The sequence below is a fragment of the Protopterus annectens genome, chromosome 7.part0, assembly GCF_019279795.1.
Source record: "Protopterus annectens isolate FY-2018-M chromosome 7.part0, PAN1.0, whole genome shotgun sequence".
Classification (NCBI taxonomy): Eukaryota; Metazoa; Chordata; order Ceratodontiformes; family Protopteridae; genus Protopterus; species Protopterus annectens.
The window spans coordinates 1,613,687,521-1,613,706,364 of NC_056739.1; the positions used below are offsets into that span (position 1 = coordinate 1,613,687,521).

Below are 18,844 nucleotides of genomic sequence, written 5' to 3' on the forward strand. Positions count from 1 at the left end.
AGCAATATTTCTATGCTACCATTTATGATGTAGAAAATCATTAAAAGTGTATATTTATTGTTGTTTGAACAGCTTTTGATGCTTGTAATTTGCATTTGCTGTCATTTGCAATCTAGAACTTGCACCTCATAATGTCTAACTTCTGCCCTGTGCATGGTCTTTTCCCAAGACCTGGATAATGTCTGAAAAGGGTTCCAGGACCAGCATATCTACCCAGTTAATAAATTAAAATAAAAAAATAAAATAAAATAAAAAAAAATGTGCATTATCCATTTGGCAGCGAGAGCTGTGCCCAACCCTAAAGGCTGTGGAGACAAAGTTACTTCTGGAGCCCTTCCTCATTCAGCCAAGTAATAATTTCATTATGCTGTATGTTACCCATCTAGGAGAATATATGTTTGTACCACCTGTGCAGACAAGCAGACCACATCTGCAGTCAGGTACAGATAAGGATGTTGCTTTCTCAGCATCTCACATTTCCAGAGAAATAAACAAGATAGCAGGCTTTCTGAGCCAATTCTCCATTTCTCTCCTAGAGCTGTGGATTCAGATGATACAGTTGGTCCAGGTCTTCCAAATGTGAGGCAGTACAGAAACTGACCTATTTGCCACTTAAGAATTGCTCTGTTTGGTACAGTGATTTATTGCTTTATTGTTGGCATGGGAGAATCCTGTATGTGTTCCTACCATGATTCCAGGCCTCATATCAAAATTCAAGAAAATCGATCCTAGTTCATTCTCTTCATGCACAGTGACTGAGGGAGACCACGGTTTCAGGCATTTGGATTCAATTTTCAGTGTTACACAGAATACTACCAGTCCTTGTCACGGATGTCCCCTACACTAGACGACTTTGCATCAGGTCATGACTTCTGATGTGTATCACTTAATCCTGCCCAATATTCTAGCAGGAGTTTCAGAGGTGATTATCTTCTAGGTAGCCGTCCACTTAGCAGGTTTATGCCACCAAGCATAAAAAGTTCCCCAGCTAGACGGTGTAATACCCCATACCACTCCAGTTGCAGCTGACCTACCTCAAATATCTGCATGATCTGAACCTCAGTAACTCCATGGTCAAGGTGCATGTATGTTGGTGACTACTGTGACCTTGTGAAGGGGCTGACCCAGCACTGGCTGATGCAGCAGCTCCTTAAATGAGTGCTGCATCTGTCATCCTTCATAGAGCTTTTTCTGTCCATGGATTTTGAACTTTATAATCCGTAGATTTGCCTGTTTGAAACCACTGTCTCGTCAAACTGAAGTTTTCAGTCTTTGAAAGTACTTTTCCTGGAGGCCATCACTTCTACTGTAGAGTTTCAGACCCACAGGGGTAAAGTGTTTTATATGTTCTTTCATAAGAATTGCATGTTGTTGAAGATGAAGGTTAACCTATACTTCTTTCAAAGCAGTAATTTCTGAATAGTTTTTGAACCAGTTTATTCACATCTCTGTTTTCTTTGCTAGGGCACAGACCAGGAGAGAAAGTGCATTCATGTTCTCAACTTCCACCATAATTCAGGCATTAGCTAATGTAAATGCACAAGCCCAGGAAGACAGAACAGCTCTGTTTTTCTACTTTTGTTCTACCAGAGGGATAGGCCCACAGTTGCTGAACAACCCCTTTCCAAGCTGGATATCAGCTGCAATACAATCAGACATCTGCCAGCTGGAAAATACTATCACAAAGGCAGCTCAACTGGCTGTTTCCAGAGCTTGCTTTAAGAATCTCTCCACTGCAGACATCTGTGATCAACCCTACATTGACCACAGTTGCTTTAGAGACTTCATTCACAATGATTGCACTTTAGAACTCAGACTTCTGAACCTTAGTCCTTGAGGGGTGTTCTCAATGCCCTTTCACCCTGGTGGTTTATTTACTGTTTGTGATTCTAGGCAATCAAAGATCCCGTCACCTGTCAATTAGGGTTCCCTAATGTTAGTCATAAGACATGCTCAGCATCAATTCACCCGTGAAAAGACCCTCTTTGATACATCACTGATACCCTCTCAGTTTTCTCTGTTGCACGAGTGGCCTCAGTACCCAACTTCATCTGTTGCAGTTCCTCAGCATGTATACATTTACATATTGTTAGCAGTACAGGTGTCAGATTTTCACTGCAGTTTTTTTATTAAAAAGTGATCTGATTGCTGATGTTTTTAGTAAACGGGAATGCTTGTGGGCTGGGGCGTCTGTGTTCAGTATCTGACATAAGGTATGTTTTGGCACTGAATAAATGCTGCCCCTCCCCTCCCCCCCCCTCCGAATACAGGATCCTACAAGAAAGTGCCACATTGCGATTGATGGCGTGGAAACCCCACTCACCATATTTCTATTAAGGACTGTCCCTTTGTAGAGTAACTGATACACTAACAGCATATCTCATTTATGGTCAGAGCCAGGATCGTTTGCTGTCTTCACCTGGGGCACAAAGACCATGACTTTCTAGGTCCTTCCCAGAGTAGGAATGACCAGTTCCATGGTCAAGAAAGGATCTCCGACAGCTTCAGGATTTCTTCCATGTTGTAGTCACTCCCGAGACATGTAACAGGCCTCGCTCTCAATCTCTGTCTCTTCTGCAAAGTTTTAACTATCTTGGCAAACAGACTGCCAAGTACTCCAGCTACTGAAGAAATCTCAAATTGCAGCACTTGACGATGGAAGCCATGGCCACTCACAGCAAGGCCCCTCCTGTGTGGACACCACACAGTAAAGTGCCAAAGGGCATCTGCAACATCCAGGTGCCTCGTTGCAGCACAAGTATGAACTCCTGAAGAGGCATCATCCAGAACTGGATGTGTTGATGAAGTCGTTGAAGCTATGACATTAGAAAAAATAAATCTGTCCATTTCCTTGTAGTTCAAGAAAAGATGTAGAATCCCCTGGCTCTTCCCAAATGAATGACAAACTGCACAGCTCGTGACAGCACAGTCTTAGCCTGTTCAAGAGCTGAGCAAGGAGAAAGGAGTGTGACTTTCAAGACAAAGAGAAGAATGACAAAGTCTAAAACTCAGTGCTTCTTGTCAATGACTCTCTAGGATAGGGCAAACTTGGAGAACCATACTCACCAACAAGCAGCCTCAGACGAGTATCAGGGGTTTCTGAGCCACTGCAGTTGACTTAGGAATCTTATATGGCATTGGTAGAGGTTAAGCATGGACACTGGGCACCCTTCCTTGTGCAGGAGAGAGGCTCCTCCCTCTTTTCAAGTTGGCCAAGTCTGGAAAACAAAGAGGAGATAGGCCGACAAGGATCACAAAAGACCTACACACTGGCAAAAGCAGGTTTCCTCTTCGAAAGGTCATCAGCCATGTCTTAAGAGGACTGTCTTGAAAATGATTTGCTTGAATGGAGCATCAGTGATGCTCTCATTGAGTTCTGCCCTTATGGGAGGACAACTTCAGCAAAGCCATCCTACACAGACAATAACTTGCACCTATGGCCCTGGTCACAGAATCAACACAGTCAAATTACAATGGGCAACTAGAAAAGCCTACCATTAGAGGCTGCAAACAGAGTCTAAATGAAGATGTTTTTGAGTCCAGATTTAGGAAGGTCTGCAAATTCTTCTAGCACCTGATCCACAAAGACAGAATCTAGACAGGAGATGAGTAGCTGATGGCACTCAGGAATCATAGAAAAACACACTAAGCTTGGCATCAACCCCTATATCACTAGGTGGGTTGCAAACTGGCTCACAGATAGAACCCATGGTGTGAAAGTAGTTGACTCCAAGTCAGACTGCTGATTAGTCATGAGTGGAGTCCCACAAGGTTCGGTCCTGGGTCCTCTCCTGTTTGGTATCTACTTCTCTGAAGTCCAGGCCAACACAAAGGGACTCTGGCTGACAAAGTTCACAGACTATTGCAAGTTAGGAGCTATTAACTTCCCAAGTTATGTTGACATCCTACAGAAAGGCCTCACTGTGATGAATGACTAGTGTCAGAACCATGTCCTTAAGCTCGATGCCAAAAAATGTTGTTGCCATCCCTTATGGGAAAAACCCACTTCCCATGAATTACCACATTGGTGGTAGTCCACTGAACACAGAAGACATTATAAGAGATCTGGGAACACATGTTGACAGCAACCTCTCTTTTGATCACTACACTGCTACTGTGGTCAGGAAGTCCTTTTATGTGGCATATCTCATTACTAAGGGTTTTGCATCCAGGACGAAAGAGGTCATTGTCTCCTACGCTTCCCTCATTAGGCCAGTCATCAAGTACAATGCCCCATTTGGCATGTACCTCACTAGACAGCTGCAACAACTGGAGAGGCCGCAAAAGTACCCCATAAAGACGATCCTAGGCCTTAAACACTTACCCTATATGGACAGACAAAAAAACTCCAACTATTCTCGGTCTCATATCGCCTACTTAGAGGCGATCTCTGCTTGACTTACAAAGCCATGTCTGACCCAGCTCTGTTAGAAATGCTACATCTAAAGAAATCCCAATCCCTCCACACCACATGCTACAGAGACCTCAACCTCATTACCACAATTAACAGAACATGCTGGGAGGGACAGGTTCATAATCCATAGACTGCCCATTCTACGGAACAGACTTCCCATACATGTCAAGCAGAGCACCTTACTGACCTTCAAGAGAAATCCTGATGAGTGGATAGGAAACAGAAAATTCACCCCGGGGATAACACCAGTGGCTCTACTCGACAGAGGCACTGGGAACCAAGGTCGGGTGGCACTATGCCAGGGTAATCCTATGGCTAGGCTTGTAAAGGCCCCAGGACCATTAGCCTAGTACACACCTATGAACTGATGAAATGTAGCAGAGTAAAATACACTTTCTTACCACACCTATCCAAAACATCACACTATATGGTAGAAGTATAACAACATATTGTGCTCTCTAGGAATTATGCTTGACTGAAGAGTTTACATCAAAGCTAACTCAAGGTAGGCTGACAAGGTACTCACTTCAGTTAGCTGGGACTTCTAAAAAGAACCCACATTCTTGCAGTGTAACACAGCCATTCTGTTTAGTCTTTTCATTATCCTCTTAAATCTCCTGGTCTCCTATGTGATGCAGTTTTATGTTGTACTTTTCGGCATCATACTAATCTACTTTAAATTTAATACATATTGCTTTAAGTAACTTTTTTGACCAGTTATTCGGGTCTTTTGGAAGTTGTATAAGCATTCACTGCTTGATAATATGATGGAATAAGCCACCTCTACAATAAACACATGATTAACCTCCATAAATTTAAATTCCCACTCTGTGGGAAATCTAATTTATACAGTGAGAATGAGGGACCTACCATACCTCCTGCACCAAATACTTTGCTTCATGCTGACATTTCAGTGTCTCCATGTTGTGTTAAAGGGGAGGTCATGACTGTTAAATTTGGTCGACTTCTTTGAGACAGTCACCAAGGCCATGGACAAGGGGAAGACCGTGCACACCGCCTACCTTGACTGGTCAAAACATTCAATACTATTCCCCACTCAGGTATAATAGATAAAATCTCTCAACTAGGCATTAATGTGTATGTTACCAGATGGGTAGCAAATTGGCTCAGTGACGGAACCCACCTAGTCAAAATAGGGTAAGCCACCTCAAACAGTAGACCTGCAACAAGCTGTGTACCTCAGGGACTGGTCTTCGGGCCACTGCTGTTTGGGATGCACTTTTCTGAGGTGCAGGCCAAAACCAGTGGGGTATGGCTGACCAAGTTTGCAGATGACTGCAAGCTGGGTGCCATCATCAACTCCCCCTAGTGATTTGGACATCTTTCAAGAGGGTCTCACCCAAACAAATGACTGGTTCCAGAAACATGGTCTCAAACTAAATGTCAAAAAATGCATAATCATCCCCTTTGGGGAGAGTGACATCACCACAAATTATCACATTAGTAAGGTACTAGGCATGCAATCAGTCATGAGGGACTTGGGCAGCCAGGTTGATAGCAAACTGACTTTTGACCACCATATTGCCTCCGTTGTACGGAAAGCTTTCTACACGGTCCACCCTCATTAGTAAGGATATCTCATCCAGGGACAAGGTTGTCATAACATCCCTGTATTCTTCCCCCATAAGACCCATTGAGTACAATGCCCCTTTCAGCATGTATCTTGCATGCAGCTACTGGAGAGACCACAGAGGTTCCTCATCAGGAAAATCCAGGGCATCAAATACCTACCCTACACAGATAAGCTAAAGGCTCTGTCCCTCTACTCACTCTCCTACAGACTCCTCAGAGGTGACCTCTGTCTGACAAACAAAGCAATCTCAGATCCCACCCTGATTGGACTGCTGCATATCCGCAAGTCAAGCTCCACTTGAGTAACCCACACACGCAACCTCAACCTGGTCTGTGACATCAATAGGACTTGTTGGTGGGAAAGACTTATGTCCCTGAGACTCCCCCTTTTGTGGAATATACACCCTCTTCACATCAAGCAGAGTGCCTCATTAACCCCTTTTAAGCACAATCTGGATAACTGGGTGGGGAACAGAAAATAACACCCTTAGGATTCCACCTGTGTCCCTGCTGGACAGTGGTATAGGGTACTGACTTGTTGGAAGATGGGCTAAATTCTTGGCTAGGCTTGTAAGGGCCTCAGTGCCAATAGCCTAGTAACTTCCTATGATCCTATGATTTGCCTAGCCAAAACAATATATACCTGATTAAATACAGTGATTTAAATGCTGCCAAAGATTTCCTACATTTGAATACCGTATATACTACCTTATTTACTGCCAAGTGTTTGAGTCACCTGCTGAGCTGTTTCAAGGCAGTAAACAATCTCTATAAATAAACATTAGTCCTCATGTTGGCCCTTAACTTGGTGGTGGGCATGTAATAGGCTCAAAGTTCAAGACATGCAAATCCCACTGAATCCACTGAGGTAAGTGAATGTTTTTCTATATGCAAGTAAAAGTAGTGCAACTTCAACACCCTACAAAACAAAAGAATAAAAATAAAACAGAAATACTACTAACAGGGCAACAACTAATGCTTTTCTTTGAGCACCTTTTCAAAACACTTGGGCAAAATAGTTACCTAGTACAGACTTTGGCTCAGAAAAAAAAAGCTTTCAAATTCTACAACTGTGTCACTCTAACCAGGAAGCTTACAAATCCACAGAGGCATACGGCATACTGCGTTGATTGGCAAAGATATGGAAGAATTATAAATGTCATAGTAGTGAATGAGAAAGAAAAAGCTGTGTGTAAATATCACCATTATTAAAGGCTTATGTGGTGTCAACCTCCAGTCTCCAGTAAAAAGAAACAGGACAGTCATTCACTTGTCTAATTTGTGGCCACAGCAGACTGGAGCCTAGTCTGGTATTCAGTAAGAGTAAATCAGATCAGAGGACTAATCCTGAATTAAATGCAAGCCCGTAACAGGAGTAGTGTGCAGTGTATGAAATAAGGGGTACTGCAGGACCAAAAAGCACGGCTGCAAAAGGAGAAAGGAAAGGGATTGAGATGAAGGTCTTATTGTAAAAAAGAGAGAGGGACAAGATTACAAGCAGAAAAAAATGGACCGTCACTTTTCACATATGCAGAAAAAAAACAGCTATGGTAACTAAGAAGGAGACAAGCAACATCAGAGCAATAGAGATTGACACAACGTATGTTAAGCAAGCAAATCAGGGAATATTTACATATCTGAAAAACTGTACCTGTGTATTCAGGGAAGCAGATGTTCAGTGGGCTTTGTGTTATTTTCACTTCAAACAGATCTTTCTTGTTAAGGAACAGAATGATGGAAGTTTCGACAAACCATTTGTTGTTACAGATGCTATCAAACAGCTTCATGCTCTCATGCATACGGTTCTGGAAGAGAAAAAAAATGAATTGTACAGCACTGAACATAAAATAATCCAAAATTAAAGTCTCTGAGAAAGTTTATACTGACCACAGCTGCACTAGACTACAACACTACAGTAAGCATATGCAAGTTCACCTATCATAATCCTTCAAAACTGAACCAGTGGTTAAAAGTCTGCAATTTGGCCCTGATGGCTAAATGGGGGAAAAATAATTAAAAACACAACCTACCACCACATTTTTTTTCTTGAGTAGATCTTTTAAGTTATTTACTTTGCATGCTTTCAAAAATGGGCTGTATCAACCCATGTCTGTAAGTACCTGCATGTTTCCAAAGTGCTTTCCTATTTAATTACAATTTATTTGTTTATTTATTGACATTTGTTGACTGGGAAATTCCATGGGTCCAGAACCTATTTTCAGTGGAGGCAAGGGGAGAAAAGCTCCAATTATATTCAAAGAATACAAGACATAGTTATTACAGTTACATACAAAGTTTCAATTACACAATTTTTTATAAAGTTTTATGGCCTATAACAGTTTCCAGACATTAATAATGTAGTGTGTAGTGTACACATGTAAATGTATACAAGACAATATTATATATACCGAAACACAAAAAGTTTCAATACAAATACATCAGGAAATAAAGTTTCTTTATCAGTTTTGTGGCCTGGAGGATTTTCTACAGATTAATGATATAGTGTGAAAAGATTTGCATAAGTTATTTAGGGTTGGTGTTGAGCATATTTTATTTACACAAATTATGTTGCATGTGAGCACAGTGGTCCTTTATGGCTAGATAATGAGATTATGAATAAAATATATACTTTGGAGCATATTCACAGAAAAGGATTTTATTGAGATTGATAGGAGACGTACTATTTTGATGCGATGGACATAGCTTAGGTGGTCTGTGGTTTTGTGAGCAGGGGCAAACTGACTTAAGAAAATAATGTATTAATGTGCATTTAAAGTTGTTTAAATAATCTAATTGTGTGATGGAGGGAGGTAAGGTGTTCCCATAGCTTAGCTACAGAGTGTGAAAACAGGCTTTGTCCAGCCCTTTTATTGAGTTTGGAAACCTTTAGAAGTTTTTTTATTAATAGATCAAAGGTTTCTTGCGGGGTGTAAGAGTGAAGGATAGAAAGGAGAGAGGGGCAGTTATCTTTGTTGCATATTAGTTTATGAGCTAACGTTAGCTGGGTGTAATGAAGGAAATGGGGGAATTAAAGTCATCGCAATTCCTCGATAGCTAGACAATGGTGAGTTTTATATGTCAATCCAGTGGCAAATTTTGCTATTTTATGGTAGCATGACTGTAGTTTGTTGCTTAGGGATGTATGTAGATTAGTAAAAATGGGGGAACCGTACAGAGAAGGGATGGAAGTAGGAGGGTGTTTGCCAGCTTTATTTGTAGGTTTGTCCATGTATGACTTCTGCCTACAGAGTTCGACTAACTGAAGTGCGTTTTTTTTTATTGTACTTGGAATATGTTGCTCATAGGATAGTTTGTCCTCGATAGTGATGCCTAGTAATTTTGCTGACTTCCCCATTTCAATTTTTGTCCTCTTATGTATTTGTATTTATTGGCTCTAGGTTGCCAGAGTCGTTCTAATTCTACCTGCCAAATAACTGTTGGCAGTGTAATCGATATCATCCTTCACCTTGCAGCCCCCCAAAAAACACAGCTACTTTTAGATGAGCCTAGCTAGGTTAGCTAGTCTACTGGAGATAACAGGCACACATCGCACCTAGGCCCTGGGTTCAGGGAGAGTTTCTGACTCATTTTTACTATGGGTATAGTCACTAATTTTTTTCTGAGCTGCTTCCCATCTGTCCCTCACAACCCAGACCTGGTCAAAAGAGACCCTACCAAAACATATAGATCCAGATGACATACCACAGTAGAGAGGTGGCCACATAGCCCACTCCACCATGTCATTCATCACAGCTGCACATACATGGAAAACTCAGATGAGCAAAACAATTCTCTAAATCATCTGACCAAAGTTTCTGCATTATAGTTCTTTACTTCTGACATTCAAACACTGAGACAGCAGCAAGTCATGGCCAGATGGTAGGTAGCATTTGTCACTCAAGTGACCACAAGGATTTGCTGATGGACATGAGTGACGAGGAAAGCTGTGAAGCTGAAGACATCTTTCTCTCTTCAGGTCGAGTCTCCTCATTCAAAAATTCAGGACAAGTTTATGGGGACAGCAGTTACTTAGCCATGACAAGAGTCTGGAGAGATCACAATGAAGCACTATATGCAATCTTGGAGATTCTGTCAAAGCATATGGCAATTTGGGTATTGTAAGGGAGGACCTGGGTTTCCCTATGCTGTGACACAGTAGTGTAAAATAGTGGCACTGTTACCAACACCAAGTTGTTCTCCTGTTCAGTTTTTGGCTAGGTTCCTTTTGTGCAGAGTCAGTCTCCTCCTTGCACTTGCATAGGTTTTCTCCAGGTATTTCAATTGACGCTCACACCTCAAAGACAAGCAGTTGATGGACTGCGGATTCTAAACTTCCATAGTTGTGAGCGAGTCAGTGAGATAAGTGTGCGACAGAGATACAGAAAAATGCTTGGCAATCTACTGCCACTCTGCACTTGCCTAAAACTCTTTGAATGGCAATGGTTGTTCATAAGGTCACTACAGAAGTTGGACATAACTCAACAACAATGGATGGAAGCAATAGCAAGGAAGTGTTGACCACTACTACAGAGATTATTGGGAAGCCGAGGGAACATTCTGAGGACCTCTTACCCGAATGAACCTGCTCCTCTTAGGAAGTAGTCACAGAAATCTTTAGCAGTTAGACTCCAATCACTGTATCTGAAGTTACTGTTGTGGTCAGTCAGCTACAGTGGTAAGGCTGAAGGTGTGGATGAGATTACAGAATCTGCTATGTTAGAAGGTATAAAGCTTGAAGTATGTAGTAGAGCGATGAGGGACTGCAGCCCACCCAATGGGAGTATTAAAAGTTTCAGAGAATTTCAGAATTCTCAGCTTTTTTGTTTGAATTACTGTTTATTATTCAAAAATAAAAATCTGTGGTATCCCTCAAAGTCTCAGAAAACCTAGTATGCAACCAATACTGGGTCAAAAACAATCCAAGCAAAAGTGTGTGGGGGGTGTAAAGTTCAGTTTTCCAAGCTTAGCCAAGTTTTTCTAAAAGGACAATGCCATCCTGTATCCAAACAGGACATTGAGGGCAATTTCCTATTCCCCCATCAACTGGTCTAGGCTGCGCTTAAATTGGGTAATAGACAAACTCAGCTTCACATGAATGGGAAGCCTGTTCCATGGGAAGGGCAGTTTGAGACGCATTCTCTCTCTCTCTCTCTCCCCAGTACGTGCTGTTTAAGTCACAGACAAAATTCAGGACCCTAGAGTTTGGCACTGTGACTTATGACTAAATAGATTCGCAAGTGTGGTGTTTGCAGACACCTTGTAAGCCAGGCATAGATCACCCCTCCACAATCTGTAGCACACTGAATGTAGGGAAACAGCTTTAAGGCACTCTGTAAGGCAGATTAGTTATGCCTTACATTCATTTTGCAAGGAACCTCTGAAGTCACCCTAGTGGTCCATACAGAAGGGAGCAAGGTACTCTGATTAGTCTGATAAGACAGAGTACAGTGGGATAATGACTTCTTTGGATCTAGATGGCATGCCATTATTTCTAAGCTGCACAACATAAAAGGAATATTTTCACCACTGTGGCCATGTGCTGGTCAAAGGTAAGGCTATTGTCTACATGCATACTCAAATCCCAGACCACTGGGTCGACTCTTAGCGATGTAGTATCAACATGGTAATTAGCCGGGATGTTGGACTTCCAAAAGGGTGCAGTTACACATTTTTTAGCATGGAGATGAAGATCATGGCTTTGGCATCATTTGTTAGTCAGAGAGAGGCATTCTTGAAGAATGCTAATGTCTGTAAGGGAGTCAATGACAGCCCCCAGCTTTCAATCATCTGCAAACAGTCAGACATGAACCTTCAGCATTTGCTTCCACTTCATAGAAACAGATGTCAAAAAGGAGTAGGCCTAGTACCAAGCCCTGGGGAATTCCACTAGTGGCTGGCCTCTTGGTAGAGGTGACCTCAATTAGTTTGATGTCCAGAGTCTTATCAGTGAGCCAGTTGGCTATCCAGTGGGTGACAAAGGGTTTTATACCTAATTTAGGTAGCTTGTCTAAATGCCTGAGAGGGGTATTTTATTAAAAGCTTTGACTATGTAGAAATAAGCTGTGTGCCCCCTGTCTTGCCCTCATCCTTTGTTTTTCAGATCCTCTTAAAGTCCTCCAGATTTAATACGCATGACCTTCCTTTAACAAAGCTGAACTGTGATGGGTCCAGTGTTTACAGGTTACCCATTTCCTCATTTATCATGTCCATGAAGATTCTTTCCTGGCCTCACATATGAGGTTGGTCAGACTTATGGGCTTGTAGTTAACCTTTTCAATGGTTTGACCTTTGTGCAGGAGAGTGACTGTATCCATCTTCCATCCTTTGGGCACAAAATCTGACTGTGGGTTCCAGTTGAAAAGTGATTCAAGTGGATAACAGAGGTCATGTTTCCTGCTATTTAGTAAGCATCATGGGATGTTACTAGTGCTCCAGGATGCAGTGTTTTGGCCATAGAAAGTACACTGATGACCTGTTCCCTAGTAATGACTGGGGGGATTGTGGTCTTTCCTTAGGACTATCGGGGGAGTAGGGGACAAATCTGAAGTAAACCTGTCAGAAAAAAGGTTGGCAATGGCCTCCATTTCTGGGTGGGATACCTTTTACAGTAAGTTCTGTGCATTGTTGCTTATTTCCCTTGATGTTATGGACATAAGCTGTACATAGCTTTGTGGTTGTCCCTTGCCTGAGAAGATATTTTTAATTCAAATTTAGCCTTTGAAGTATTAACTAACCCTTTTAGCTGCCAATTTAGATTGGTCAGGGAGCCTTTAGTGTGCTGGGCTTTGTTCCTCCTATATTTGGTCAAGATTGTTGTTCTTTTGTTGCATAACCGGCTGATATTGTGATTCCACCAGGGTGGTTTGTCTTTTGAGTTAGTCTTTTTCTTAACATGAGTGGGCACAGCTTGCACTATACAACTATCAATATGGTTGTATTAGGATTTTGTAAGTAACTCAGCATATGCTATGGTGTTTAATGGGCTTGGGGGAGCTTGGAATTTAGCTAAGGTGTCATTGAATAGAGAAATGTTGGCCTTTGAATAGTTTCCCAAATGTTTTTGTTGGCGGGGTTCCCAGATTTAATGTTTACTTCAAGCAATACTGCCTTATGTTCAGCTCTGATGAGAGAGAACATTACACTGGGTGAGGAATATTGCTCCCCCATGTTCATGAATACAAGGTCAAAGATGTTTGTTCCACTGGTAGGAGAATGGACCAACTGCTCCAGGATGGTGGTATTAACAAACTTTAGGAATCGCTGGGCTTGTGCATTAAAAGTGGTATAAGATTCCCAGTCTAAAGAGGGTTAGTTGAGATCCCCCAAAACATTATATTGGGCTGAACAGTGAGGGACTCCAGTACATTGAGATAGGTAATATGATTTCCTGGGGCATGGAAGGGGACCTACAGGTTTGCAAGGATATAGTACAAGACCCTGTTTATGGTGAGTTGCACATGTATGAGTTAAAGTGGGTCATACACTAACTAATCTTGATGTCAAGCTGTTTTTAATAGAGACTCCTCCACCTTTAGTTCTCTCTTGTGCCGTAGCTGGTCTAAAGGTGTGAAAAGCATTATAACTTTGCACTGCCGGGGTATGCTCTGTGACTTTACACAGTCTCCCTTACTACACAGACGTCTACACTCTCCAGGGAGAGGAAAGCTTGCAGGGAGTGGAGTTTAAGACTTCTAGCATTCAGCAGTACCACCTTCAGATAATCCTTCATATGTTCAGTTACGCTGAGAGTTGTATCGGTTTGGTATTATCAGGGGGTGGAAAAGGTCTTTGTCAGTATTTGGAAGCTTACAGGGGGGGATAAGTGCAGGCCATCTGTTGGAAAGCAGTGTGGTCTGTCAATCATGTCCTCCCAGGTTGTCAAATATTGTACCCCCTTGGTTTGACACCACAAGTTGAGACCACTGTTAAAATCAAGCATTTTCTGTTGGTAATGTGACATCATCCTTGGAGAAGGTAGTACACTGCTCAGTGCTAGGCACATACCTGCCTGAAACACATCAGCGAGCTTGATCATGTCTCACTTCATATAGTCAAGGGTGGTGTCTCTCAGGTCATTAACACTCACACAGATTATACCGGTATCTGTGGTTTAGTGACTTAACTGCCTCTGTGAACTGATGGATCCTAACCCTGGAAAAGCAGCTAACTGTGACTCTCTATTCAGTCTGGTGAGAAGAACAATAGTGTGCCTCACTATAAAATCATGATGACCAGGAAATGTAGCTGTGTGCTGGTCTGCTTAAGGGATTAGGACATCAGTGCACCTCTTTTTTTAATTTCTCAGTCTTTTAGGTTTCTGATATCATGATGGGAATGGACTCCATTCTTAAGTCCAAGTATGACTAAAGTTCATGAAATTAGTATTGTTTCAATCTTTGATGTTAGCCAGAAGTGCTCTTTGCAGCACTCAAAGTGCCATTCCTTCTACAATTTGTATACTGCTACATGCATTGGTAACGTATCTAAGTACGATTGTACATTCTTTTTTATAAGACCTGCTGCTCCTACTACTACTACTACTGGAACTGCCCTCATTTCTGCCTGCACATCCTGATATTTTTATGATCTTGTCTCTCTCTGTATTTAAGACGCTGTAGTCACTGGGTGGAGCAAACAATGATCAATGCTACTTTTGTCTTCCATTCATGGACTACTATATCCGATTTTCGCGCATCTATTTTTTGAGCTGTTGGTAATGGGTGATCCCATGTGAAACGCTTCATTTTCTATTAAGCTTTGTGGCTCATGTTTCCACTGTTTTTTAGCTACTTCAATATGTTTGCACAATCCCCAATGCAACAGTCTTGCCACATTATTATGCCTTTCAGTATACAGTCCTTTTTCCCACTAGTATGTCAAAACCAGCAAGAAGATGCAAGACGGTTTCAAATTATGTTTTACAAAACATGCATTTGTCTCTCTCCCACATATTCAGTGGACTTGGCAAACCAATGTGTATGTAAGTTGACAATCTTGGGCCACCAATATTAATCTTTCGTGTTTTGGTTCAAATTCACCTCTCTAACCATTCCTATGTTCAGTCTTGACTGACATAAGGTTGTTCCTAAAGTTTCTATACTTGCAACTATATTTATGCATTTTTCACATTTCTTGCCTTCTCATCTGATCCTTCACCTTATATTCTTTTTTGTTTTTTGGCACATTCTGTTGCTGCCTGATTTTTATCTAGGGAAATCCTCAGAGTTGTATTCTGCTCATGTTTCAAAACTTTCACTACATTTGGGTCTTGTGAGGTCAGCAGATGTGTGCAGTCCCACGACTGCAGATCTATACATGTTATCAATTTCAACAAGGCTCACATCTCTTTCAAAACAAGGAATATATAATGTTGGTATACACTGATATTTAAAATCATTTGATGAGCATGAAGCATCCTTCTTGTTTCCTTGTTCAACTGATCCAACACCTTTTAGGGCCAGTCAATCACTCCAAAACTAAGGTAGGACAGGAAGAGCACACTGGTTTATAGCATATTCCTAGATGCCAACGCTGTTTTCAGTATTAATTTTAGTCTTATAAAATATTTCTAAGTTTTTATTCACATTTGTTCATGTTTTACTGTTGATCTTTCATTAATTCCCAAATATTTATACACGCCTTCTTGCTCAAGATTTTTTATATCACACTCCTGTCCAAAACTGTTTTCTTGGTGCTGTAGCTTTCCTGCTTTAAAGGCTGCTTTTGCACATTTATCAAGACCAAATGACATTCCTATATCATCTGAAAAAGTTTTTGACCACTTGCAGTTGTGCTTTCAGTTCCTCATCTGATACACTATACAGTTTTAAATAATCTACAAAAAGATAAATATTTACATTTAGTTGTTTTCTGAGAGCCAAACTGTCTGTAGCCATGACTTAATCTGTTAAGTAGACAGCTTAATGGGTTAAAGACAAGACAAAAGAGCAGTGGTGAAGAGTCTCACCCTGGAATATCCCCATTTGAATTTTTATCCATGGAATAATTTGTCCTTTACCATGGCTTAACTGGAAAAGTGGTCTGCCACTGTTTCATAGTCACTGTAATGTAATCAATCACTGTAGGGTTATCATTCATTTTTAAGCACTCTTATCCATGAATGTGGGATACTGTCAAATGCCTTTTTTTGTAGTCTACCCATACCATATTTAGATTCTTCCCCTTTTTACAGTTTTCCATTATGAGTTTAACAGGAAATGACCCTTTGTTCCATATGACTTTCTTTTGTTACCCTTTTGTTCTATTGCCAGGACTGAGTTTTTTTTTTCTAAGAGACTATAAACTCTGTCAACATCAATTCCAGTGTACAGTGTACAGTTTATAAGTCATTGGAAGGCAGGGTGTTCGTCTACAGTTTTTAGGATAGCTTGCAGATTTGCTCTTAAGGAGTATTGTTTGTCCTGTTAACTGGCTGCTGTCTGTTCAGAGTGAGTATATAAGCAGCTCTTACTCGTGGCTAAATCTTTATGTAAAGATGTTAACACTTTTAGCCAGAAGTTAGGTACTGCATCTGAGCCTGGGGTTTTCCAATTAGGGGCTTTTCTGTTTCAACCACTACGGCCATTACTTCATCCCATTTCATATCCAGTACATTTGAATGTTTTCTTTTACTTCTATCCGTTTAGCATCCTTTAATGTTCCACAGGGTCTTCATAGATATTTCTCTAAAATATATCTATTTCTTCTTTTTTGATGGTGTTTAAATTCCTCTTACCTTGTTTCCCAGTCCTCTATAAAACTTTTTTGGGTCATAAATTGCTTATTTTTTTACTTGTCCTTTACATTAAACTGCATATCTTCTAAGTTTTTCTGTCTGTGCCGATATTTTTAGTTTATTATTTGTGATCTGCATGATCGACCCTGATCTGTTCTGATCCTGCTCGCTGCTTTTATCAAGTCCCTCTGACTATTTTTGTTGATCTATTCCCTCTATACTCTTCCAACAGTGACACCACTCATGTTAATTGCTTTAGTTTTCTATATTCGATACTTCCACGATGCCATTTGATTTCTTCCCTTACTTTCCATTACTACCACGTGTTTTTGTGGTAAGACTATCCGCTATTAATTCAGCTGCACAGTAATGTATCCTGTTTACTTCTGTTACACTGCATGAAATCTCTATGAACAGCTGATTACTGTGTTCATTTGTTTTATCAAACTTCTAACTTTTGGGGTTTTACTGACTTTCTGTATTCTATTTCTTTCATCGATCTTAACATGTATATCCATCTCTATTAAATCAAGCAATTCTTCTCATAGATCATTTTCTTCTAAACCGAGGGCACATTTTTTGTTCTCCATTTCCTGCAGGCATTCTACAGAAAGTTCCACATCATCTTCCTGTGCCTTGTCTTCAGTTTCATCCTGTCATCTGTTGTCCTTTCTTATGGGAACTCACTGTCCTATATCAGAGTGGCGACTGTTTCCTGTTCCCTCCCTTGCTGTGCAACTTTAACTGAACTTTTGTACTAGTTTCCTATGGAAGGCTCCAAAGTATCTTCATATGACAACTGATCAGATGTTTCCCGTTCCACTGGTTTCTCCTTAATTTGGGGATCCATTGTTCTATCCATAAATTGTGAATAAATTATATGGATAGTTTTTATGATTAGACAGGTTTTTAATAACTAATGTGATGTCATAACTGTTTAAACTGATTGGATGACAATGAAATTCTGTAACTATTTAAATGGAATGGAGGATGTCTGTATATGAAAGTCTGATGAAACGTTTTTATAAATGTGAAAGCGCTCTGTTTTGCTATACTGGAATCATTAAATCTACGTGGAGTTTCTAATATTCACTGTGGTGTTGCCTCTTGTGTTTCTTCTAAATATTGCACCATATTAAATCTCTTTCCCATGCCCGTATTTCTTCTTTAGATGTCGCCTGCTTCTCCTTACTGGGAGGGACTCGTTCCATCATACTGTGATATAACCTGTGTTGACTTTCTACACTAAATCCTTCACTTCGAAGGTATTCCCTAACTTCAGCTTCTATTTTTTTTGAACTTCTACTTTATTAATCTGCTGTTCTACATTTCGTCTTTGTGATCTTATTTTTTGTATTGTGAAATTGTCTATATCTGAATGCTTTTGCCTGTATTTCTCTTCGCTTAACTTTGGGGCTTTTTTTCTATTGATTAATTTGGCTTTCTCCTTTGCATAAATATTGCACCATATCAGACCTCTCTCTTCCCATGTCCATCTATTTTTTATACCTTTCAAAAATCTCTAGATTTTGTTCTTTAGACTTGCGTACTTCATCAGTTGCTTCTTTTTCCACACAGCTCTTTTTCTCAAGTAGCTTCTTTTTCCAAACAGCTCTTTTTCTCAAGTAGCATGTCGCCAAATGTTGTCAAACACCTTAGGCACAGAGACTACAATTTTATTTATTTAGATTTGACTACCGGGTAGTGTCCGACTAGGCAAGTAGCCTGTTTTCATCTGAGACCCAGGGATGAAAGCTTTCAATGACGCAACACAGTTAAACATTAAATACAACAATGTGCATGAGAACCATATAAACAGCAAAAGGTTGTAGTGGTTACATATGGTACATAATTAACAATCAGCATTAATAAACAATCAGTGTTACATCAGAAAATTTAGAACAGTTACATTTGTGTGTGTTTATTTATACATATAAAGACTAAATCAAAAAGAAAAAGAGGAATCAAAGGAAAGGTTGAAGTGTCATAACCAAGGAGGATTTGAGTGAGCAGAAAGTCAGTAATAAGGGGTAAAAAATACATTCGTCTAGGGGTGAACATATCCAATGGTTTGAGAAATATTGTTTTAGGGCCTGTTTGAA

The 18,844-nt window shown here is 40.5% G+C and overlaps 1 protein-coding gene across 1 annotated transcript in view; it reads right to left on the reverse strand.

Annotated features, from left to right (window-relative positions):
- LOC122807146 (guanine nucleotide-binding protein G(i) subunit alpha-2-like) overlaps positions 1–18,844 on the reverse strand; it is a 692,973-nt gene that overhangs the window by 214,697 nt on the left and 459,432 nt on the right. Inside the window, exon 4 of the mRNA XM_044078159.1 lies at positions 7,659–7,812. Coding sequence (XP_043934094.1) covers positions 7,659–7,812 — 154 coding nt within the window. The remainder of the gene's footprint in view (positions 1–7,658; positions 7,813–18,844) is intronic.